Source organism: Ailuropoda melanoleuca, chromosome 4, assembly GCF_002007445.2.
Source record: "Ailuropoda melanoleuca isolate Jingjing chromosome 4, ASM200744v2, whole genome shotgun sequence".
Lineage (NCBI taxonomy): Eukaryota > Metazoa > Chordata > Mammalia > Carnivora > Ursidae > Ailuropoda > Ailuropoda melanoleuca.
The window spans coordinates 67275029-67301366 of NC_048221.1; the positions used below are offsets into that span (position 1 = coordinate 67275029).

The following is a 26338-nucleotide window of genomic DNA, read 5'->3' on the forward strand; positions in this document are numbered from 1 at the left end:
TTCTGGCACAAAAACTTGGCTCACTGTTGCTTAAAAGATGTTAATTTTAGCATGTTTTTACTTTTCTATTTCATAGATTGAATTGGGTTTTTAAAAAAAGGAAAGTATTTACAAAAATAAAGTTTTTTTAAATAGGAAAGAACTGTTATTATCTGACACAGATATCAAAAGGAATACATTTATCATTAGACAACTTCCAGTCTTTATCAGCAGCAAAACTGTTTTCACAGTGAAATTCTTTAAAAATTCTAGTCTCTACACAAACCATTTTAAAGATATTTTATACTTTATATTTAACAATGAAAATCAAAAGTACTTAGATATAATTTTTACAAGTCCTCTTCTTACAACTTAAGTTCCTGTATAACCAGGAGCAAAAACCAATATGATTTTGGGGCAAAACTTAGACTATCAATCTAAGCCTTCAGCCCCTTCCTTGATAATATTACCAACCTTCGGCAGCTGTGGGAGTCTCTCCTTTCTCTTCAGAGGTAGGGACTGCTCCAATATCAAGGGTCACTTTGGATTTTACAGCTTCTTCTTCAGATTTCTTTTGAGATTGTTTACTCTGATCCCTTTTCCCAGTCTCTAGCTCTTCTTTTTCTTTCAGCTTCCGCAGTTTTGCTTTTTCTTCATCTCGCTTTTTTCTTTCGCGTTCTTTCTTTTCTGCCTTCTTTTGGGCCACTGTCTTAATTTTGAAGGAGGAGTCGTCATCTTCATTCCCACTCTCCACATTAGGACCTGGCTTATTTTTTTGATTTTTTTTCTGTCCTTTTCTAGACTGCAAAAATTCATCTGATTCATCACCACTTTCACCTGAAGAATTTACTCTGGAACGCTCTTTAACTCTTTTACTGTTATCCTCTTCTTCTGACCCATCCCCCTTTTTATTTGATTTCTGAGCTTTCCCTTTAGCTTTTTTAGAAAGTTTATTAAAGTCATCAGCATCATCATCACTCCCAGAGTACATTTCCACTTTTGGCTTTGCAGTCTTTTTTGACTTTGAATCTTTATCTTCCCATTCTTCACTATCATTATCATCAAAACTTTGTTTTTTGCCTTTCTGTCCTTTCTTTTTTTTATCTTGTTTTGTGGTGGATTCTTCTTCATTATTTTCTGTTGGCTAAAAAATTTTGATTGTTAAAAATTTTAACAGTTACTTTTTTAAAAAACAGATTCCTCAATCATGTATTTTACTAAGTACACACAGAAAAAATTCTCAAAATAACTTCAAAATAAGGTCCTCTTTATAAGATTATAAAACTAAGTACTAGAAGTTAGCCTAGGCCTCAGGCACATTTCACATTCACTGTAAATTTCAGAATCCAGGTGCTCTGAAGCAAGTACTAATCATCAGTTCACATTCACTACCTTCTCAAATGGCATACAGAGGCCATGGGGAAATTGAAAGAAAAAATATGCCTATCACTTTCCCATTACTTTGAGGCTATCCAAATTCAAAGAATGAAAAAGAAAGAACACAGAAACTGGAGATGGGAAATGTTCTATCTCCAAATGTACCAATTTTATGAATAGGCAACATACCACAAAATACCTTTAAATTCCCAAATAAAATGTTTTTATATCTGTGAAACATTTTAAAACACATTATTTCTTTCCTAAAAATTGTTTTCCCTCTTTGGCATCAGAATTTATAGAAATTTTTAACTAACATATTCACACTGTTCAAAAGCCTCCACAAGCAGCTCCCCGAAACTGGCACTAGGACACAGAACAGGTAACAATGGTCTGTTTTTCACCTTTACTGCAGCACTTTCTCTGTCAGCTTTGATGCCTTGAGCTTCCCAAGACAACTCTTCCAGTTCTTTCAGGATATCGTCTTCACTAGAAAAGGATTAAAATATATTCTGAGGCACTGAATTAGCTTAGTAAGTCAATCTAGTACCAAAGCTAATAAGAATCAAATGTATTTGAAATATACTTACTCAAAGTCTGGCTTTCTTTTATCCTTTTTCTTTTTCCCCTTTGACTTTTGAGGTTCCTGTTCTTTGGCAGCACCAGCTCCTTCTATTTCTGCAGCCAAGGCATCGAGATCAATGTCATCCTTGGCACTTAAGTAAAAACAAAGAAGATCTAAATGTTACTCGAGAGCAAAATAATCTACCATATTAACAGACTTTTTTTAAATATATTGACTTTTCTCATGTATTAGCAGCCCGTTGAGAAAAATCATTTGGCAAGCTCTTTCATGACAACACTTGAGTTATATCTACTGATCAGCCTCCCTGCATCTGTTTCAATAAAGTTACACTCAAATCAGACAAAACTATAATGAACAGCTCCAGGAAAATCTAGGTAACAAGAGAAGGAAATTAACTTTTATTGATACCAAAGTTTTTTGATGTGTGCCTGAAACAAATTATTTATAAAATGGAGAAAGCTTAAAAGATAAAACAGCCTTATTACTTTATTATTAATAGTTACACCTAAATATTTGAACAGCTATTCATTTTTCTTGGAATAGAAATTTTAGAGCTGGAAGGAACTTTAGAAACCATCTCATCTATTACCTCATTTTGCCAAGAGGAAAAGTAAGATGCACAAAGTCTGAATGCCTTGGGCAAAACATGACCACACAACCAAATCTAAATGAATTAGGAATGATTTACTAAATAAAACACATAAAACAACCAAAACCCAGAACCAAATCTGCTCATAATCTTTTACATTCTTGGTTTCATTTCTGGCTCTACCCTACAATGTCCTCACCTACAAATATTGGAAGAAATCAAAGTAAGTTCCAGTTAAAAACTACATAAAACCAAGGAGGTCAGTCTGAGAGGTACAAATATGAAAGGCAGATGAATCCAAATAAATGATACAATAAGAAAACAAAGACTTCGAGACATCTGGGTGGCTCAGTCAGTTAAGCATCTGCCTTTGGCTCAGGTCATGATCCCAGAGTCCTGGGATCAAGTCTTGAATTGGGCTCCTTACTTAGCAGGGAGCCTGCTTCTCCCTCTGCCTGCTGCTGCCCCTGCTTGTGCGCTCTCCCTGACAAATAAATAAATAAAATCTTAAAAAAAAAAAATTTGGTGCAACATGACCTCCCACTTTGCACACCTTGTTATAAAGATGCTTCATTTCAGTAAAGAAAATTTCTTGAGAATAACTTTCAGCTCTATGATAAATAAAATTTTAAGATTAATAAGACACTGAGGATATAAAATTTATTCTCAAGGATCTTAGAAGAGACAGACAGCAAATCAATAAGCCAGGAATTACAAAATGCCAAATGCCAAGAAGTGAAGGAATTTATGCTTTTATAATAGTTGTACAGAACTGAAACAATTCCTTTTGTCCTATATTTTAGACAGTGTATTTGAGGAAGATTATAGAACACTGAACTGCTGCAATGGAGAGGACTTCCTGAAGCATGAAATCCACAATCAGAAAGTCAGACACTTCCTGGCAGAGGCACAAACCTGGAACCAAGTACTGAAGGAGCTGGACAAGCAGGTATGCATATCGTATCAGACCCAAGTACAAAAACCTAAAGACGAAGTAGATGACAGTCTTAAGAAGACTCATAAAAGGGTATCTGAACAAACTGAGATGTTTTTCATAAGTTATGGATTTCTTGACCCAACCCAAGATTAAAGGACCCAGTAACAGGGTGGGAGCTAGACAGGGTATTTTTAGCAATCTTTCCAAGTGACTGTGGGCCCAATTTGAGTAGTCATCCTTCTTTCTAATAAATACAGAAACCAAGGCATGGAGAATTCACCCAGGATGACACAAGGCAGAGATGAGATTTGAACCCAGAAGTTCTGATTCCACAGTAATAAACTCTTAACTCTGCTTACAAAACCGAATTTGCATTTTAGAAAGCTACCTCTGGTATGAGTGGCAGACTAGAACCCCAACTAGGTAGGAAGTAGGAAGACCAGTTAGGGAGCTTTTATAGTTATTTACAATAAGAAAAAATGAACACCTGACTTGCAGCAGTGGCAGGCAAGATGATGTAAGATACATAGTGAGGGCTGGGGCGCCTGGGTGGCTCAGCGGTTAAGCATCTGCCTTCGGCTCAGGGCGTGATCCCGGCGTTGCGGGATCGAGCCCCACGTCAGGCTCCTCTGCTGGGAGCCTGCTTCTTCCTCTCCCACTCCCCTGCTTGTGTTCCCTCTTTCGCTAGCTGTCTCTATCTCTGTCAAATAAATAAAAATAAAATCTTTAAAAAAAAAAAAAAGATACATAGTGAGGGGATCAATCAGCAGCACTTAAGTGACCAACTCGATGTGTTGTAAATAGATGGGAAAGAATCAAGAAGCATCCTTAGGTCTCATTGAGTAACAGAAACCTAAGCCTGGCCAAGCATCAACCAGCAATATCTCCAAAGGCACCTCTGCCAATATTTCATACCACAGAAGCTTCTAAAAACAGGGTGATGGTAAAACGGTTAATGACTGAAGTTTGGCACCTCACCTACAAAAATCTGCCAGCCCTCACCTGAACTATATTCATCTCATCAGAATAGCTTGTGACTCGCGTATTTCCAGAGCAGTCATTTGGTTTCATTTAGCTCTATGATAAATACTACTGAAACAAACATCTCCAGGATAATGGTATATAGGACTACCTTTGTATGCTGTTGAGTCTGAAAGGCTTCTTCTGGCTAGTAATAAAAGACTGACAGTTTTTGAGTGCTTATCATATGTCAAAGCATTGTGTTGATCAACCGCTAGATGTACTATATATCATTTACTCCTCATAACAACTCTATGAAATTAAGCTTAAAGATGATAAAACAGTTTACAAAAGGCTAGAAAATAACATTCCAGGAACTCATGCCCAAATCTGACACCAGAATTGGGCTGCCTTCCTTAAAAATGGGAAATCATCAAGTTTCTGAAATTGTCTGAAAAATTCAAACATACCTACAAAATATATCAGTGATACACAACAGAACTTAAGTCTTAACCACAATGGTTTCTAAAGTGTTCCTTTAATATGTACTGAAGTTCGTGCCCCAGACTCAGGAAGAGGTCCTAAAAAGTCAACCATATTACAATGACAGGACATAAAAGTGACACACATACAGTATCAGCTGAACCTTTATACCTACATTTTCAGTGCTACTCCTATACCTACCCATTACAAACTACAGCTTTAAGATTTCAATAAACCAAAGTATCAAATCTAAAATCCAGTCATGCTGATAAGAAAAGTTTTAAAACCTTTAAGGATGCTATAAAAGTATTTTTCTATAAGTATGTATTTTGGCAAACCACTTACTTTTCCCCTTAACTAAGCTGTAACATTCCTATTACTATTTCCTGTGACAGCCCCCAATCCTTTATTCTAAACTTACCACCGACTTACAGAAATAAAAAGCAATTTTCTATCATACTCATGTTTTCACAGGCCACACTCCTCCATCAAAACAATAAAAATGTTATAATTTTTTTTGTTTATTTTTTTTAAAGATTTTTTTAATTATTTATTTGACAGAGATAGAGACAGCCAGTGAGAGAGGGAACACAAGCAGGGAGAATGGGAGAGGAAGAAGCAGGCTCATAGCAGAGGAGCCTGATGTGGGGCTCGATCCCATAACGCCAGGATCACGCCCTGAGCCGAAGGCAGATGCTTAACCGCTGTACCACCCAGGCGCCCCAAAAATGTTATAATTTAATGGCCTTAAAAAATAAAGCTATTAAAAAGTTATGTGTAGATTTTTGAGAAACAGCCAAACTAATTTCTAAAGTGAGTTTACCATTTAATTTTCACACCAACAATGTATGGAAATGTCCATTTTCCCCCATATCCCAGTCAGTATTTGATTATGGCTACTGTTCCTTTAAGATACTCTAATAGATATGTGGTGATATCTCATCATAGTTTTCATTTGCATTTCCTTAAAGGCTAGGGTAATTAAACATTTTTTCGTGCGTTTATTTGCCATTCATATGTACTATTCAGTGAAATGTCCGTTCGTATCTTTTGCCCATTTTATAACTGGATTGATTGAATGTTGAGTTTTGAGAACTCTTTTTATGTTCTGAGGCACTGGCTGAAGACGGTTTATATGTATTTTCTTCTAGTCTGCAGCTCATTTTTTAACAGGGTTTTTATCAAAGCAAAAAATTTTAATTTTCATGAGATACTCTTCATTAAAATTTTATGAATCATGCTTTTGGTGTCATAACTAAGAACATTTCACCATGCCCTAGGTCTTGAAAATAAAACCTGTTATGACAGTTGTGTGCTTTAATGTTTTATGTTTAAATCTATGATCCATTTTAAATTTTTTTTTTTTAAACCTATACTCAGCTGCTCCAGCAACATTTTAAAGTATCGGTCCTACACTGAACTGCTTTTGCACTTTTGTCAAAAATCACTTAGCTGTACTTGTGTAGGGCTATTCCTGAGTCCTTTATTCTGTTCTGATTTATGTATCTCTCCCTCTGACATTAACAATCATGATTAATGGAGCTATATAGTAAGTTCTGAAATCAAGTGGAATTATTCCCTCCCTTTATTATTCATTATGAGAACTGTTTTATCTATTCTTAACTTTGACTTTTCAAATATATTTTAGAATAATCTTGTATGTATCTATGAAAAAGTCTTGCTAGAATTTTAATAGAAATTGTGTTATTTATATACAAAGATTTGAAAAGAACATCTTCATTATGTTATATTCATAGACTGGAAGAAAATATGTTTCTCCATTTATTTAGATCACTGATTTCTTCCAACAGTGTTTTGAAATTTTCACAAAACTAGTGTTTTTTAAATAACTGGAGATTTTAAAATTCAGTTTCTACATACTCATTACTAAAGTACAAAAATATGATTAGATCTTTATGTTGATCTGGTATACTACAACCTTGTTGAACTCATTTATTCGTTCTAAGAGTTTTAAAATGGACTGAGACTTTCCAGAAACATGTCATTTGCATATAAGAACAGTTTTATTCCTTTCTGATCTGTATTTCTTTATTTCTTTACTTTCTTTATTGCACTGGCTACAATTAGTGCTATGTTAACACCAGTAGTGAAAGCGAACATCCTTGCCTTGTTCCCAATCTCAGAGGAAACTTAAAAGAGTTTTTCACCTCCAAATATGTCACCTGCAGGTATTTTGTAGATATCCTTTTCAAACTGAAGAAGTTTCCCTCTATTTCTAGTTTTCTGAGTTTTATTATGAATGGGTGACGTATTTTTGTCAAAAGCTTTCTGTATCAAATAAAAACAAATTTTTTTTTTACATTTTCTGCATCAACTGGTGTAATCATAAATAATTTTCCTTCTTTAACCTGTTAACGGGGTGTATTACAATGACTGGTTTCTGAATGATGAACCAATCTGACATTACCTGAATTCACTCCATTTGGTCATGGTGTGTATTTCTTTTCATATAATGCCAAGATGTAGTTGTACTCAATTCTATTTGTTAATATTTCATTAGCAACTTCTGCAATCTAGATTTATGAGGATATCAACTTGTACTTTTCTGTGCACACCACTTTCGAATGGCTTTGAAATCAGGGTAATACTAGTTTCATAAAAACATCTGGAAGGGTCTCCTCTCCCGTTTTCCAAAAATGATTATATAGACTTGGTGTTAATTCTTCTTTAAACATATGGTAGAAATCTCCAGTAAAGATTTATTTTTCAGGACATTTTAAATTACAAATTCAATTTCCTTAACAGGCATCAGTCTCTTCAAACTGGCTATTTCACCTTGGTGAGTTTCAATAGTTTGAGAAGTTAATCCATTTCATCGAAGTTATCAAATTCATGTGTATGGAGTTGTTCAGAGTATTTTTTTTATGCTTTTGATGTACAGCTATAATACCATCCCCTACTTCATCCTTAAAGGCCTGTATCTAGTAAACGCACTGAATCACTAATTTGTAACCTTCCAAAAGAAAGCATTAGGCCCAAGTAATTTTACTGAATTATAGCATTTAAGGAAAAAATTATACCATTTCTCCACAAGCCCTAGAAAATAAAAGCAGAGTCTTCCTAACTCATTCTGTGAAGCCAGAATTACCCCAATACCAAAACCAAAAACAGTATAAGGAAAAACTACAGTATCACTCTTAAACAAAGATGTAAAAATCCTCAAAAAAAGTATTAGCAAGTTGAATCCAACGATGTATAAAATGAATTATACACTACGACCAACTGGAATTTATTTCAGATATGCAAGATTTGAATACAAGAAATACTGTGAACAACTATATACCAACAGAGTCAATGACTTAGGTGAAACGGACGAATTCCTAGACAAACTACTACAACTGATTCAAAAAGTAGAAAATCTGAATACATCTTTAACAAACAACTGTCATTAATCTAAAAGTTTCCCACTAAGAAAAGCCCAGACCCAGGTGGCTTCACTGATGAATTCTATGATACATTTAAAGAATTAACTTCAGGGGCATTAAGCATCTGCCTTCGGCTCAGGTCATGGTCCCAGGTCCTGGGATCGAGTCCCACATCAGGCTCCTTGATGGGTGGGGAACCTATTTCTCCCTCTGCCTGCCACTCCCCCTGCTTGTGTGTGCTATCAAATAAATAAACAGAATTTTAAAAAAAAAAGAATTCAATCCTTCACAAACTCTTTTGAGAAAGAGAGGAGGGGGAGGGGGAAGGAGGGAGGGAGAAAGGAAAGAACAGTGAGACTAATATTATCCAGATAACAAAACTAGACAGACATAAGAAAGGTACAGACGATTATTTGTATATACAAATACTTGCATATACAAGTATTCTCAAAAAAATACTATCAAACCAAATCCAGCCACATATAAAAAAGATTACATACCACAACCAAAGGAATTTACTTCAGGAATGCAAGGCTGGGTTTAATATACATAAAAGCAATGTTATCAACCACATCAACAGGCTATGGAAAAAAAATCAAACAAACCTATGATAATATTAACTGCCACACAAAATAAGTTTTATGAAACCTAAAAATACTCAGCAAACAAGAAATAGAGATCAAGACCTAAACAACAGAAAAATGTTCCATGATCATGAACTGGAAGATAATATAGTTGTCAATTCTTCCCACATAATCTACAGATTCAACCACTTTGCAAATATCAACAAACTGATTTGACACATTAAATGGGAAAGTAAAAGACTAAACAATCAACACAATACTGAAGAACAAAGTTGGAGGACTTTACCCTATCTCAAGATTTACTATAAAGCTTACTATCAAGACAACGCAGTAAAAAAAGATGGAAAATCTGTTGACCTTGGGTGAGGCAATGAGGTTTAAGATAAAACAAAAATCAAAAGCAGAACTCATATGAGAAAAAAATAATAAATTTACACTTTACTAAAATTTAAAACTTCTGCTTAAATGGATACTGATAAGAAAATGAAAACACAAACCACAAAATAAGAGAAAGAGAAAATACAAGCCCATGGATACTCTACAAATTGGAGGATTATGGCAAGCCTGCCTGGAGTATTTTTCCAATAGCACTTGCTCATACTGTGCCTGTGTGTCACATTTTGGTAAATATCATAATATTTCAAACTTTTAATTATTATTTTATGTTATAGTGATCTGTGATCAGTGATCTTTGATGTCACTATTGTAATTGCTTTGAGACACCACAAATCACACCCACATAAGACAGCAAACTTAATAAATGTTGTGTGTGTTCAGACGGTTCCTATATATATCTATCTCCCTCTCCTTGGGACTCCCTATTCTGAGACAACCAATATTGAAATTAAGCCCACTGATAACCCTATATTGGCCTCTTAAGTGTGCAAGGAAGAGTTACACAGCTCTCACTTTAAATCAAAAGCTAGAAATGGGGGCGCCTGGATGGCTCAGTCGTTAAGCGTCTGCCTTTGGCTCACGGCGTGATCCCAGCGTTCTGGGATTGAGCCCTGCATCAGGCTCCTCCGCTGGGAGCCTGCTTCTTCCTCTTCCACTCCCCCTGCTTGTGTTCCCTCTCTCACTAGCTGTCTCTCTCTGTCAAATAAATAAAATCTTAAAAAAAAAAAAAAAAGCCAGAAATGATTAAGTTCAGTGAAAATGGTATGTTGAAAGCCGAGACAGGCTGAAAATTAGGCCCCCTGTACCAAACGGTAAGCCAAGTGGTGAATGCAAAGGATAAGATCTTAAACAAAAGGGCTTCTCCAGTGAATACACAAATGATTTAAAAAAAAAAAAAAAGTGAAACCATCATATCACTAAAACAGAGAAAAGTTTTAGTGACCTGGAAAGAAGATCGAACCAGCCACAATATTCCCTTAAGCCAAAGACTAATCAAGAAGGCCCTAACTCTCTTCCATCCTACAAAGGCTGAGAGAGGTGAGATGAACCAGCAGAGGCTGGCTCATGAGGTTTAAGGAAAGAAGCCATCTCCATAACATCAAAGTACAGGGTGAAGCAGCAAGTGCTGATGTAAAAACTGTGGAAAGTCATCCAGAAGATCTAGCTCAGATCATTACTGAAGGTGGCTACACTAAACAAAAGGTTTTCAGTGTAGACAAATCAGCTTTACAACAGAAGATGCCATACACAAATTTCACAGCAGCTCATGGATCAGAGTAATTCTGGCTTACCAAGTCTCATTATGTAAGCAAAACATTTTGTTAGGCTATAGCTGCCATAGATAGCGACTCCTCTGATGGATCAAAGCAAGAAAACTGAAAACCTGGAAAGTATTCACTATTCTAGGTGACAAAAAACTGTTGACCGTTCACATGGAGGGATCAAATATATCAATAGTAACAGGAATTTGGAAGAAGTTGATTCCAGTCCTCATGGATTACTTTGAGGGGTTCAAGACCTCAGTACAGAACATAACTGCAGATGTGGTATAAAAAGAGAACTGGAATTAGAAGTGGAACCTGAAGATAAAACTGAAATGCTGCAATCTCATGATAAAACCTTTAACAGATGGAGTTGCTTCTTACAGATGAGCAAAGAAATGATTTCTTGGGTGGCTCAGTGTTAAGCATCTGCCTTCAGCTCAGGGCATGATCCCAGGGTCCTAGGATCAAGCCCCGCAACGGGCTCCCTGCTCCGCTGGGAAGCCTGCTTCTTCCTCTCCCACTCCCCCTGCTTGTGTTCCCTCTCTCGCTGGCTGTCCGTCAAATAAATAAATAAAACCTAAAAAAAAAAAGAAAAAAGAAAAGAAAAAAATGATTTCTTGAGATGGAATTTACTCCTGAAGAAGCTGTGAAGACTGTTGAAATGACAATGAAGGATTCCGAGTATTACATAAACTCAATTGATAAAACAGCAACAGGGTTTGTAACAATTTTGAAAGTTCTGTTGAGTAAAAATATGCTATCGAACAGCACTGCAGCAGCCACAGAACACTCATTCATGAAAGAATCAATCGACAAACTTTATAGCTGTCTTCTTCTAAGAAACTGCCACAGTTACCCCAAACTTCAAAAACTACCAACCAATGTGATGAATCAGCAGCCACTGACATCAAGGCAAGACTACTACAAAAACAAAATTATGAATTGCTGGAAGTTCAGATGATGGCAAGCATTTTCTAGCAATAAAGTATGTTTAAGTTAACATATTACATCCTTTTAGACATAATGCTATTTTTTGCACACAATAAACTAAATTTTTTTTTAAAGATTTTATTTATATATCTGACAGAGAAAGAGACAGCTAGTGAGAGAGGGAACACAAGCAGGGGGAATGGGAGAGGAAGAGGCAGGCTCCTAGCGGAGGAGCCTGATGTGGGGCTCGATCCCATAACGCTGGGATCACGCCCTGAGCCAAAGGCAGACGCTTAACCGCTGTGCCACCCAGGCGCCCCTGCACACAATAAGCTATAATATACTATAAACATAATTTTCATATGCACTAGGAAACCAGAAAACTGATCTGATACGCTTTATTGCAGTGGTCTAGAACCAAATGCGCAGCATCTCTGAAGTAGGCTTGTATTTGCAAAACACTATTGGCTGAAGTACTTGTATCCAAAATATGGGAAAAAACTTTTAAAACTCAATAAAAAAAAGAACTCAAAATATGAATAAAGATCTTAACACTTGATAAAGGGCAAAAAAAAAAAAGATAAAATGCTCATCATTTGTCATTATGGAAATGCAAATTAAAACAAGGAGATAGGGATTGAATAGTAATAGATTGCTCTAGGTACCACAGACATTTTAACAATATTTGTTCTTCAAATCCATGAGCATGGAATGTTTTTACATTTCTTTGTGTCTTCATCAATTTCTTTCAGGACTGTTCTATAGTCTTCTGAGTACAGATCCTTTGCCTCTTTGGTTAGGTTTATTCCTAGGTACCTTAAGGTTTGGGTGCAATTGTAAATGGGATCGACTCCTTATCTTCTCTTTCTCCTGTCTCATTGTTAGTGAATAGAAATACAACGGATTTGTGTGTGTTGATTTTATATCCTGCCACATTGCTGAACTCCTGCTTTAGTTCTACCAAGTGGTGGGGAGCGTCTTTTGGGTTTTCCACATAGAATATCATGACAGCTGTGAATAGTAAGAGTTTGACTTCTTCGCCGATTCAGACGCTTTTTTGTTGTTGTTGTTGTTGTTGTCTGATTGCTGAGCCTAGGACTTCTAGTATTACATTGAACAACAGTGGTCCGAGTGGACATCCCTGCCACATTCCTGACGTTAGGGGAAAAGCTGTTTTTCCCCACTGAGAATGATATTCGCTGTGGGCTTTTCATAGATGGTTTTTAAGATATTGAGGTATGTTCCCTCTATCCCTACACTGTGAAGAGTTTTAATCAAGACACTGTACTTTGTCAAATGCTTTTTCTCTATCTGTTGAGAGGATCATATGGTTCTTGTCCTTTCTTTTATTTGAGATTTGCGGATACTGAACCATTCTTGCAGCCCAGGAATAAATCCCATTTGGTCGAGGTGAATAATCCTTTTAATGTACTGTTGGATCCTATTGGCTAGTATCTTGGTGACAATTTTTCCATCCATGTTTAACAGAATATTGGACTGTAATTCTCCTTTTCGGTGGGGTCTTTGTCTGGTTTTGGGATCAAGGTAATACAGGCCTTATAGAAGGAGTTTGGAAGTTTTCTTTCCATTTCTATTTCTTGAAACAGCTTCAGAACAGGCATTATTCTTTAAATGTTTGGTAGAATTCCCCTGGGAAGCCATCCGGCCCTGGACTATTGTATGTTGGGAGATTTTTGATTACTGCTTCTATATCCTTTTGCTGGTTACGAGTCTGTTCGGGTTTTCTACTTTTGTTTCAATTTTGGTAGTTTATATGTCTCTAGAAACGCATCCATTTCTTCCAGATTGCCTAGTTTGTCGGCACATAGTTGCTCATAATATGTTCTTATGATTGTATTTCTTCGGTGTTAGTTGTGATCTCTCCTCTTTCATTCATGATTTATTTGGTTCCTTTCTCTTTTCTTTTTGATACGTCTGGCCAGATTATCAATATTATTAATTCTTTCAAAGAACCAGCTCCTAGTTTTGTTCATCTGTTCTGTTTTGGTTTTTTTTATTTCTGCTCTCATCTTTATTCTCTTCTCCTGCTGTGTTTAGGCTTTATTCACTGTTCCTTCGCCAGCTCCATCAGGTGTAAGGTTAAGCTGTGTATTTAAGACCTTTCTTGTTTCTTGAGGAAAGTTTGTACTGCTGCTATGTACTTCCCTTTTAGGACCACCTTTGCTGCATCCCAAAGGTTACGAACAGTTGTGTTTTCATTTTCATTTGTTTCCATTAATTTTTAAATTTTTTTAATTTCCAGGTTGACCCATTCATTCTTTAGGAGGATACTCTTTAGCCTCCATGTATTTGAGTTCTTGCCAAATTTCCTCTTGTGACTGAGTTCCAGTTTCAAAGTGTTGTGTTCAGAAAATATGCAGGGAATGATCCCAGTCTTTTGGTAGTGGTTGAGACCTGATTTATGACCAGTATGTGATCTATTCTGGAGAATGTTCCATGCGCACTCGAAAACAATGTGCATTCTGCTGCTTTAGAATGTAATGTTCTGAATATACCATGAAGTCCATTCGGTCCAGCGTGTCATTCAAAGCCCTTGTTTCCTTGCTGATCTTCTGCTTGGAAGATCTGTCTGCTGCAGTGAGTGGGGTGTTAAAGTCCCCTTATTATCAGTGTGTTTAATTTTATTATTAATTGGTTTCTCTAATTGGCTGCTCCCACGTAAGGGGTGTAAATATTTACAAATGTTAGATCTTCTTGTTGGATACACCTCTAATTATGATATAGGTCTTTCCTCGTCTCTCATTTGAGTCTTTGGCTTAAAATCTAATTTGTCTGATATAAGGATTGCCACCACAGCTTTCTTTTGATGTCCATTAGCATGATAAATGGCTTTCCACTCCCTCACTTTCAATCTGGAGGTGTTTTGGGGTCTAAAATGAGTCTCTTGCAGACAGCATATCAATGGGTCTTGCTCTTTAACCCAATCTGATACCCTGTGTCTTATGATTGGGACATTTAGCCCATTTACATTCAGAGTAACTACTGAAAGACATGAATTTAATGCCATTGTATTACCTGTAAAGTCACTGCTTCTGTATATTGTCTCTGTTCATTTCTGGTCTGTTACTTTTGGGCTCTCCCTTTGCTTATAGGACCCCTTTTAATATTTCTTGCAGGGCTGGTTTAGTGATCACAAATTCTTTTAGTTTGTTTGTCCTGGAAGCTTTTTCTCTCTCCTATTCTGAATGACATTCTAGATGGATAAAGTATTCTTGGATGCATATTTTTCTCATTCAGCACCCTGAATATATCATGGCAGTCCCTTCTGGCCTGCCAGGCATCTGTGGACAGGTCTGCTGCCAGTCTAATGTTTCTACCCTTGTAAGTTACAGACCTCTTTGTCCCAAGCTGCTTTCAGGATTCTGTCTGTCTCTGAGATTTGCAAGCTTCACTATTTTATGTTGAGGTGTTGACCTATTTTTATTGATTTTGAGGTGGGTTCTCTGTGCCTGCTGGACTTGAATGTCTGTTTCCTTCCACAGATTACGTAAATTGCCCACTATAATTTGCTCCAATGTACCTTCTGCCCCCCCTCTTCTGGGATCCCAATTATTCTAATATTGTTTCACTTTATGATATCACTTATCTCTCAAATTCTCCCCCTGTGATCCAGTAGTTGTTTACCTCTTTTTCTCAGCTTCTTTATTCTCCATCATTTTGTCCTCCAGATCACTAATTCTCTCTTCTGCCTCATTTATTCTAGCAGTTAGAGCCTCCATTTTTAATTGCATCTCATTAATAGTCTTTTTGATTTCGACTTGATTAGATTTTAGTTTTTTTATTTCTCCAGAAAGGGATACTCTAGTGTCCTCTATGCTTTTTTCAAGCCCACCTAGTATCTATACAATTTTATTCTCAATTCTAGTTCAGACATCTTACTTCTATCCATACTAATTAAGTCCCTGGCAATCGGTACTGCCTCTTGTTCTTTTTATTTTTTAAGATTTTATTTATTTGAGAGGGAGAAAGTGAGAGCACAAGCAGAGGGATTTGCAGGTAGAGGGAGAAGCAGGTTCCCCACTGAGCAAGGAGCCTGATGTGTGACTCAATCCCAGGACCCTGGGACCATGACCTGAGCCGAAGGCAGATGCCTGACTGAGCTACCTAGGCATCCCTCTTGTTATCTTTTTTGAGGTGAGTTTTTCTGTCTTGTCATTCTGCCCAGAGAGAATAGATGAATGAGAGAACAAAATACTAAAATGGCAACAACGACCCCAGATATACACTAATCAAAACAGAAGAGAACTAAAACAAAAAAAATATATTTTTAAAGAAAAAAAGAAAAAGAATATAATCAGACCAGTGAACTGAACAGAGCAGTACACTTGACCCTGTGTGTACTTTGGTCTGTTTATTAAAAAACCAGATCCCAAAATTGTAAAGAAAGAAAAACTCATACATGTACAAAAATAAAGTTAAATACTATGAAAAGACAGAATGTAACTATAAAAATGAAAATTATAAGAAAAAAAAAAAGACTACAAGCAGGTGGACAGAACAGAGCAATACACTATAACCTGAGTGTATTTTGGTAGGTTTGTTAGAAGAAACTACATCTCAAAATTGTAAACAATACACAAAAATAAAATTAAATACATTGAAAGGATAGAATGTAACTGTAAAGATGAAAGTTAAGCAAGACAGGGGCGCCTGGGTGGCTCAGTCATTAAGCGTCTGCCTTTGGCTCAGGGCGTGATTCCGTTGTTCCAGGCTCGAGCCCTGCATCAGGCTTCTCTGCTGGGAGCCTGCCTCTTCCTCTCCCACTCCCCCTGCTCCCCCTGCTTGTGTTCCCTCTCTCGCTGGCTGTCTCTCTCTGTGTCAAATAAATAAAATCTTAAAAAAAAAAAAAAAGAAAGAAAGAAAAGAAAGTTAAACAAGACAAACAAAAGATGAGAAAGAAAAAAAGAGAATATGACCAGACAGGTGAAGAGAACCAAGCCATACACCAGATTCTGGGTGTATTTTGGTCTGTTAGAATAAACTGCATTCCAAAATTGTAAAGAAAAAAAACCTTATATACATACAAAAATAAAATTAAATACAATGAAAGGATAGAATGTAATTGTAAAAATAAAAATTAAAGATTTTTTAAAAAGAGTTGATAAAATAAGAAATTGGTTGAAAAAGGAAAGAGAAAAAAATTAAAGTTGCAAGATTAAAGAATCATGGGGGGGGAACCATGAATTCTATATACTAATTTGCCCTAGTGCTGGAGTTTTGCAGTTCTCTGTGATCCGTAAACTTCCTCTTAGCTGGATGTTCTTGCTGATCTTCTGGACGAAGGGACTGTTGCAGTCCCTGATTCTCAGGTGGCTTTGCCCAGGGCAGAAGTGCACCACCCTTGCCAGGAGGCCAGGCAAAGCAAGCAGCTCCAGGTCGTTCCACGTGGCTTTTGTTCCCTGAAGGCTTTCTGTGCCACTTTTTCAGAATGAAAATGACAGCCTCCTAATCTCCAGTCCCAAAGCCAAGAGCTCTGGGCCCCATTCCTCAGTGTGCCCTCAGGGAAAAACAGTCAATCACTCCTGTCTCCCTGGACTCTGTCCGCACTCTGTGCTCACCCAGCCTATGACTGAGCATTTCTATCTTAGGCACCTGAACCTGTTTCAAGTCTCCAAACTTGGCAGACTCCTGCGGTGCATACCTGTGGCACTCCTGGGTGGGTGGGTGGTGTCTCGCTGCGGTTCTGCCTCTCGCTGGGACCCTGCTCATGGGTAGTTGGCCAATGGGGCCACATTTCATGGTATATGGCAACCTGGAGGTGAGAGGCCACTCCTGGGCTTGCTGATTGCAGCCAGCTTCCCTACGCCGATGCCTGGGAACTCTGCCACACTCAGGCACCCTGGTCTTCCTGTGCCCCCAGGGATGCTGAGACCACACTGTCCCATCTAGGATTCCTCCCTGTGTTGCCACCTGAGCACCTTTCAGGCAGGGACATCCCTCACCAGAGCAGACTTCTAAAAGTTCTGATTTTGTGCTCCACTGCTATATCACTTTTCAGTAAAGGGTAACTTAACAATGTAAAAGCCTGACAAATACAGCCAAATGATCAAGGTTGGTATCAGTGATATGTTGAAATCTTCTCAAAGATGAGTCCAAGGAAAAATGACAATCATTTACAATCACTTCAAAGAAAATACTTTGCTATAAATCTAACATGTATAGAATTTGTATGCTGAAAATCACAAAATGTGGATGAAAGAAATTCAATACAGGCTTACTATAACGGAGAGATATACCATGTTCATGAACTAGGAGATTCAACACAGTAAGATATCAATTCTCCCCCAAAATGACATTCAAGTTTACACAATTCCAATAAAAACTCCCTCAAGTTTTTTGGGACATAGCCAATATACACAACACTACTCTAAAATTCATATGGAAAACAAAACACAAAAAACCCAACATTAGAAGAGCTAAAACATTTTAGAAAATGACTAAAATATAAAATAACTTCAGCCGATTTTAAAACTAAATATATCACTAGAATAACCAAGACTGTGGTTCTGGCAGACATACAGACACAAATGTCAACAGAACAGAAGAAGGAATCTCAAATTAGCCCCCACAGAAGTATGGCCAACTGATTTCTGAAAAAGGTGGAAAAAGCAATTGAAGAAGGAACAATACCCTTTCCAACAAATGATGCTGGAGCAAATGAACATCTACTCATACAAAAAAATTGAACTCCAATCTCATTACTTATACAAAAATGAACTCAAGATATATGACAGACCTAAATGTAAAATATAAAAGTGTAACTTTTAGGGGGAAAAAAAACAAAACAAAACAAAATCTTTGCAATCTAGCAATAAGCAGTTTTTAAGACTTCCAAAATAAACTGGACTTCATCAAAATAAAAAACTTTGGTTATGCAAAAGACCATCTGAAGAGAATGAGAAAACAAGCCAGAGAGAGGGAGAAAATATTTGCAAGCCACAACCTAGAAAAGGACTGGTATCTAAAATACATACATAACTCTAAAAACTCAACAGTAAAAATTCCAATAATGTAAATTAGAAAATGGACAAATTCATGAAAAGACACTTCACCGAAGAACATTTACATATAGCAAATAAAGGATGTTCCACATCATTAGGCATTTGGGAAATGCAAACTGAAGTCACAACAGAATATCGCTACACACCAATCAGAATACCCTCCTGACAAAAAGTAGTGATAATAACCAATCTTGGTGAGGATGTACGGGATGTGAATCACGCACACACTGCTGGTAGAAATGTAAACTGATATATAGCTACTCTGAAAAATTGTCTGTCATGTTCTTGTAAAACTAAAAATGTACTTACCATATGACCCAGCAACTGCACTCTTGCACATTTATCCCTGAGCAATGAAAATTTATCTCATGCAGAAACTTGTACATAAATGTTTGTAGTGGCTTCATTTGCAATAGCAAAAAACCAAAAACAACCCACATGTGCTTTAATGGGTAAATGATTAAATAAACTGCGATTCATCCCCATTCCATGAAATACTATTAAGCAATAAAATGTAAAGAACTATCAATACATGCAACAACTTGGATTTATTACAAGAGAATTAGGCTGACTGGAGAGAAGCCATTTCCCAAAGGTTACATACATACATACACGATTCCATTTATGCAACATTTTGAAAAGAAAAAATTTTACAAATGTGGAACAGATTCAAGGTTACCAGCAGTTAGGCAAGGAAAGGGAGGTGCACAAGAAGGAGATGAATACGGTTACACATGAACAACATGAGGGATCCAGTGATGTTTGGTACTTTGACTGTGGTAGTGAATACACAAATCTACACAGGTGATAATACTATATAGCACTAAACATAAACACAAATGAAACTGAGCAATCTGAATATGGTCGATGAATTGTATCATTGTCAATATCCAAGTTGTGGTACTGTATAGTTCTGGAAGATGTTACCATAGTGAGGAAACTGGTAAAAGGTATAAAGACCTCTCTGTGTTATTTTTTTACAACTGCATGTGAATCTACAATTATCTTAAAAGTTTCATTTGAACAGCCAGTGTCAAAGAAAAAGGCAAGCCAGATTAAGAAAAAAAATTTTTGGCAAAGCATATACCTGATGAAGGATTTGTCTGTAGTATATTTAAAAAACTCCTACAATCCAACATTAAACAATGTAATTTTTTAAATGAGTGAATGATTTGAATAAACACTTAACCAAATGAGATTCAAGAATGGCAAATTAACACATAACAAGAAGGTCAACATCACTAACATAAGAAAATGTAAATTAAAGCCACAATGAGATGCCACTACACAGCCACCAACATGACTAAAAAGAGACTGAAAATACCAAGTGTTGAGAGAGGATGTGGAGCAACTGGAACACATCCCAAGAGGGAATGTAAAAATGGCACAGCCACTTTGGAAGAGACAGTTTGGCAGTGTCTTAAAGTTGAACATACACACTTACCATATGACCCAGCAATCCCACTCCTAGGTATTTACCTAAGAGAAATGAAAACATATGTCCACACAAAGACTGGTACTCAAATGTTTATAGCAGCTTTATTCACAATCATAAGAAGCTGGAAATAATCCAAAAATCCATCTACCAGATAATTTATAAACAAATTGTCATCTAGCCACATACTGCACTACTATTCAATGACAAAAGAATTAATGTTACATATACCAACATGGATAATCTCAGAAGTATGTTAAGTGAAACTCAGCCATCCAATAAAAGCTATATACTCTGATTCTACTTTTATGAATTTCTGGAAAAGGGAAAACTATGGCAAGAAAGAAAAGAAAGGAAAAAAGAAAGAAAGAAAAAATAAAACAAAACCAAAAAACTACAGTGATTTCTGGCCAAAAGCCAGTTCTAGGGAAAAAATAATGCCTACAAAGGGTCATAAAGGAACTTTCTGGGCTAATGGAAATATTCTATATCATGACTATGGCGAAGGATGCACAACTGTATACATTTATCAAAACTTATCAACTGCACCCTTGAAATTTGTGAATCTTATGCCAACTATACCTCAAAAGAAGTGTTAATTTTAATTTCTAGTAATGCTATAAAAACAGCTGAGAAGTTACAGAGTGCATTTATCAGTTTAAACAATTATGGTTAAAAGCATATAAACCTAATATAAATATATATCATTTACCCATTTTTATAAGTTATGAAAAGAATAAATCTATAACATTTTCTAATACCTTAATTTCTATTAATGTGATTAATGTGTAAATAAAATGATATTACTATAAAGGAATCTTTTAAAAACATTGTATTTCTTGGGGAGCGTGGGTGTCTCAGGCAGTTAAACTAGCTCAGGTCATGATCTTAGTATCATGATCTCAGGGTTCTGAGATGGATCCTGGCACTGGGCTCTGCGCTCAGCACAGAATCTGCTTGAGATTCTATCTCCTTCTCCCTCTGCCCCTCTTGCTGATGCTCACTCACTCTTTCTCCCTTTCTCTAAAATAAATATTTTAAAACATGCTATTTCTTTATTATCTGTGTATGCAGGCATATACTCAACTTTGGTATTTAACTTTTTGGAATAAAAATCAAATATAAAACTAAAACATACTACATTTTGAGATCAATATAATAAAGCCTCTTAAAGACACAAAACACTACCCAAAAGAAGTTTACTGGAAAAAAGTAAAAGGAAAATTAATCGTATGTGCAAATCTCAAGTCCAAATTTGGCAAATTTAATAATGACAGGCATTTTCCATTGAAAAGTCTAATGTAAAGTTAGGCAAGAATATAGAAAATGCAACTCTTGCCAAACTATTCCACAATTCATAATCTTCAAGCTTCCTAAGACTTTCTCCTACTGAGCCCTCTTCTCCAGTGCCTCTCTACCCACTATGGATGTTTTACAACCTAGTTCAAAATTTCTTGGACACTGAGAGATGGAGGTCTGTCACCTTCACTTTAACATGGGGCTATGTGAATGATCAACAGACTATGGCAGAAATGATGCTATAGTTCCTGGGCCCATGCCTTTTCCTGGCAGTATCTACTTCCTGACTTTTGAGATATTCACTGCCAAGCTAATGAGGATGTCCAGACTACACAGAGATCAAAAACAGATGTTCCAGCTGAAGTCCCAACCAAGAGTTACTACCATCATCCACCAGAAGTCAGTGAAGTGCCAAGTGAGAAAAGTTTTAAGAGGACTCCCTCACAGCTACCATTTATCTGCAACCACATGAGAGAGCCCAAGTGAGACCCACCTAAGAGAGTCTGGTCAATCCTCAGAACCAGGAGATAATGATTTTTACTATTTTAAGCCACTAAATTTGGAATGACTTGTTACAATGCAAAAATAATTGGAGCACCTATATATTCTTTCTCTTGCTAATCAATACCAAGGCCTATAGAAATGGAAAGCACATCAATGGAAAGATATAAAATCCCAAACACAACACTTCTTCCTCTCTACTCGTCCCCAAGTTGAAAACTGTAAATTAACCATAATCTCAAAGCACTGAGAGAAATGCTGAGAGAAGGAACAGTCACACATAACCTTGTTGCTACCCCTTTTCACTTTACTTCAGTTTCTGATCCCCAACGCATTTATTTTTTAAGATTTTATTTCTTTATTTGAGAGAGAGAGAGGGCATGAGCGGGTGGCGGGGGCGGGGGGGAGGCAGGGAGAAGGGAGAATTTGAAGCAGACTATGCAATGAGCATGGAACCCAACTCTGGGCTTGATCCCAGGACCCTGAGATCATGACCTGGGCCAAAATCAAGAGCCTGACTCTTAACCGACTAAACCATCCAGGTGCCCCTCATCTCCCCAACTTTTTTTTTTTTTTAAGATTTTATTTATTTGACAGAGAGACAGCCAGCGAGAGAGGGAACACAAGCAGGGGGAGTGGGAGAGAAAGAGGCAGGCTCCCAGGGGAGGAGCCTGACGCAGGGCTCGATCCCAGAATGCCAGGATCACGCCCTGAGCCAAAGGCAGTTGCTTAACGACTGAGCCACCCAGGCGCCCCTCTCCCCAACTCTTAACAATAGCAAGAGGAAAAGCAGAAGGAGGAATCCCATTCTTTACTCCTAACTCTATCCTACCAGTGCTAGTAGCAGTAAGGGAAGCAGAGAAACCCAGTCCTGACCTATCCATAGGATGCCTTTTAGCATTTCTCCAGTCTCCATCTCTTCTTACCCAGCACTCCTTGATCATCAACAGTTACATATGCAAAGAGAAAAAGAAAAGGAGGAAAAGCCCAATAGTCATTGCTCCTCACTAGCTTCCATCATTGGCCCAACCAGCAACTCCCAAAAGCACTCACTCCTACTCCCTCAATGGAGTTCTATCTTATATACTACAACCCATTAATTCAGAGTTACCTATTCATACCTTGGGGAAGAAAAAAAATAAAGCCCTGCCAGCTGATAATTTCCTTCTGAACTAAGTTTTGACACCTTTAAAAGGTATATGAAACCATACTGCTGCCTTCATTGTACAATGCAATGCAAACAGAAGGTATCTTACTACCTTCCACAAAATTCAGCCTAATTCATCACTATCTAAACACCTGATGTGTTAAAGTGACAGCACAAGAACAAGCACAAGCATCATCTTGCAGACCCCCAAATACACATAATCTAAGTTCATACATATTATCGATTCCAATGTGTCTAACTATAAAATCAGTCCAAGGCATTTTTTTCAAACTGGAGTGAATACCCTCCATGGGGGTGAGGGGGGTGCAGATGAGGATTGAGATCCATGGTTGTGGGTGATTTCAGAAGTCGAAAATTTCTCTCCAGTAACTTGTTTTATCTGTTTTTAATTTCAATTTGATAATAAAGATTTAAGATAAACATGCCATGAACCATACGGATGGCCAACTTATCATTCTGTACTCTCACAGAATATCAATCCAAGCTTTTGTTTACAAACCTCCACTTGATAAACTTTGGGAGCAGACTTAATATGTAAACATTTTGCCAACAGAAGGTGCTATAATACAAAGCTTAAAATCATCAGTTCGAACTGAAAAACTCATTAGAAAAATTGAGCCCTTGCTAAACTCAAAGAAGGCCATGATAGGAGGCAATATATTCACAATAGAATGGTCAACTTAGATCTACTACTTAAAGAAATACTCCGGGATAAACAGCATCAATATCACCTTCTTAGAAATGCAAAATCTCAGGTCTCACCCCAGACTTAATGGATCAAAATCTCCTTTTTAACAAGATCCACAAGTGAAATCACATGCACATTAAAGTTTGAGAAGCACTGCTTTAGAATCAACAACACAACGGTATCATCTTTCATGTCAAAGCAGCAAATCTGAACTTTAAAAATATTATAGCTCTTACTATTTGATATGAGTATTTTGGGTCTCATACTTGCATAATACAAGTTTATCCCTACTATTATGCCTGCAGATATATATAGATATCATTGATAATTTAGGCCAATATTCTGAATCAGTATCTTAAGAAAGGAGACAATTTATGATCTAAAATAATTGCTCAAATTTAGCACATTCGGCACTCACTGAAAGTGAACTTGCAGGGGCGCCTGGGTGGCACAGTCGGTTGAGCAACTGCGTTCAGCTCAGGTCACGATCCCGGGGTCCTGGAATCGAGACCGAGACCCCATATCAGGCTCCCTGCTTAGCAGGGAGCCTGCTTTCTCCCTCTGCCACTCCCCCTGCTTGTGTGCATGCTCTCTCACTCTCTCTCTCTCTCTCAAATAAAGTGATCTTGTAGTCTTTGTGTTCTGTACAAGTCTGTTCCTTTAAACACTGTTAAAAATTATTATTTCCACCTAATATACTCTAGTTAGTACCCAGCATAACCAAATAGATATTAACAAAATTTTTACGCAGGGAAATACTACTAGGAGAGGGTACTTCTCAACAACCAACTTGCCGAACAACACCATCAGTAGAATGGTCTGGCTGCACCTGTCTACAGAATTATTAGGCAACTGAGAAGCAAATGAAGATCTTGGATATTCTTTGTCATTGACCCTGGTATTCAAGACAAAATATACAGCACGCTCTTGTTCCCTCCAATCTGGCCTGCTCTGAGGGCAGTTTTAATTAGAAAGGAATTTGAAATATACATAATAATTTGGGGGGGCAAATTTGCAATCTGAAGGGTGGCACTCCCCTAAACTAAACTTCACATTCTCTATCTCCTCACTGTATTATCTGTACATAAGCCTATTTGCTGTATTAAAATGTAAGATTCTTTGAGAAAACTCCTTCTTTTTTTTCCCCAATTCACCTCCCTACCTTCTACAACGAACAATGACCAGGAAATGTAACACATTCTTAATAGTATTAAATAAAGAAAAACTGCATTCTGGAATGGCAACTACCAATTTCATACAATAGGGAAGGAAGGTTCATCACAGCAGCTTAACAAAACTGTGCTACTACTGCAACAACTACTGAATTTTGATGACAGAACTTCCAAGTTGAATTTTCTGAAACAAATTCAGTTAAAAACTCCCACTGAGAGAAAAGTGCAATGACATTTCATTTACCTGAACAAAGACTCAACTGTATGAGAATTTTCCAAATGAATGGAAATGCACCACTATTTAAAATTTAAGATGTAAAATCTTTCTTATAACTGATTAGGTAATCTCCTGAAATATATGCAAATGTCTGAGGTTGTTTCAAAATGATGAGGAAAGGGGTGAAGGTGGCTCAGTTGGTTAAGCATCAACTCTTGATTTCGACTCAGGTTATGAGCTCAGGATTGTGGGATGGTGACCAACGCTCAGCACAGAGTTTGGTTGTCCCTCTCCCTCTGCCTCTCCCCCTACTCAGGTGCATGCACATGCGCACTCTCTCTCTAAAATAATAAAATCTTTTTAAAAAATGAGGAAAGAAAAGAGTAGGTAGAATATAGATGAAACAAAGTCATCCATCAATCTGTAATATTTGAAGCTGAGTGCATGTGGGTTCCTTAAACTATTCTACTATTCTATGTGTTTGAAATTTTTCATTTAAGCAAATTTACACTGCTGTAATCAAAACAAGTTGGTACTGGCATAAGGCTCAACAAGACCAAAGGAATAAAAATTCCAGAAATAAATCCATTCATCCATGGTCAATGGACTTGACAGCAGTGCCAACACCAATTAAGAGTGAATGCAACAGTCTCTTCAACAAATGGTGCTGGAACTAGATATTCACATATAAAAGAAATTAAACCCCTAACTCACCTCATACACAAAAATGGACTCAAAATGGGTTAAAGGCCTAAATGTCAGAGCTAAAACAATAGAATTCTTAAGAAGAAAACATACAGGTGAATCATCATGACCTTGGACTTGGCAATAGACTCTTAGCTACCAGAGCAAAACTACAAGCAACGTGACAAAAAAAAAAAAGGAAAGTTAGATTTCATCAAAATTAATTTTTTTGTAAAAAGGACACTATCAACACAATGGATAACAATCCATATAATGGAGGAAAATATGTACAAATCATGTATCTGAGAAAAGTATCCAGAAGAGACAAAGAATTCTTAAAACTCAACCTTAAAAATACAACTTAAAAATGAGTAAAGGACTGACATAGAATTTGTCCAAACAAGACATACAAATTGCTAGTGAACACATAAAAGAAAAAAGATGTTCATCAATAGTAACCAGGGAAATGCAAATCAAAACTAAAATGGGGGGCACCTGGGTGGCTCAGTCATTAAGGGTCTACCTTCAGCTCAGGGCACAATCCCAGGTCCTGGGATCGAGCCCCACATCGGGCTCCCTGCTCCGCTGGGAGCCTGCTTCTTCCTCTCCCACTCCCCCTGCGTGTTCCCTCTCTTGCTGGCTGGCTCTCTGTCAAATAAATAAATAAAATCTTTAAAAAA

The 26338-nt window shown here is 37.1% G+C and overlaps 1 protein-coding gene across 3 annotated transcripts in view; it reads right to left on the reverse strand.

Annotated features, from left to right (window-relative positions):
* EIF5B (eukaryotic translation initiation factor 5B) overlaps positions 1–26338 on the reverse strand; it is an 87434-nt gene that overhangs the window by 48270 nt on the left and 12826 nt on the right. For 2 of the 3 annotated variants that reach the window (XM_034658998.1, XM_034658997.1), the window contains exons 1-4: positions 3956–4011; positions 1947–2072; positions 1761–1845; positions 454–1123 (exon numbers count right to left, since the gene is read on the reverse strand). In XM_034658998.1, the coding sequence (XP_034514889.1) occupies positions 454–1123; positions 1761–1845; positions 1947–2072; positions 3956–3996 (922 nt within the window). In that variant the 5' untranslated portion in view covers positions 3997–4011. Of the gene's footprint in view, positions 1–453; positions 1124–1760; positions 1846–1946; positions 2073–3955; positions 4012–26338 lie in introns of those variants that run through there. The other variant, XM_002919955.4, reaches the window with a different exon arrangement.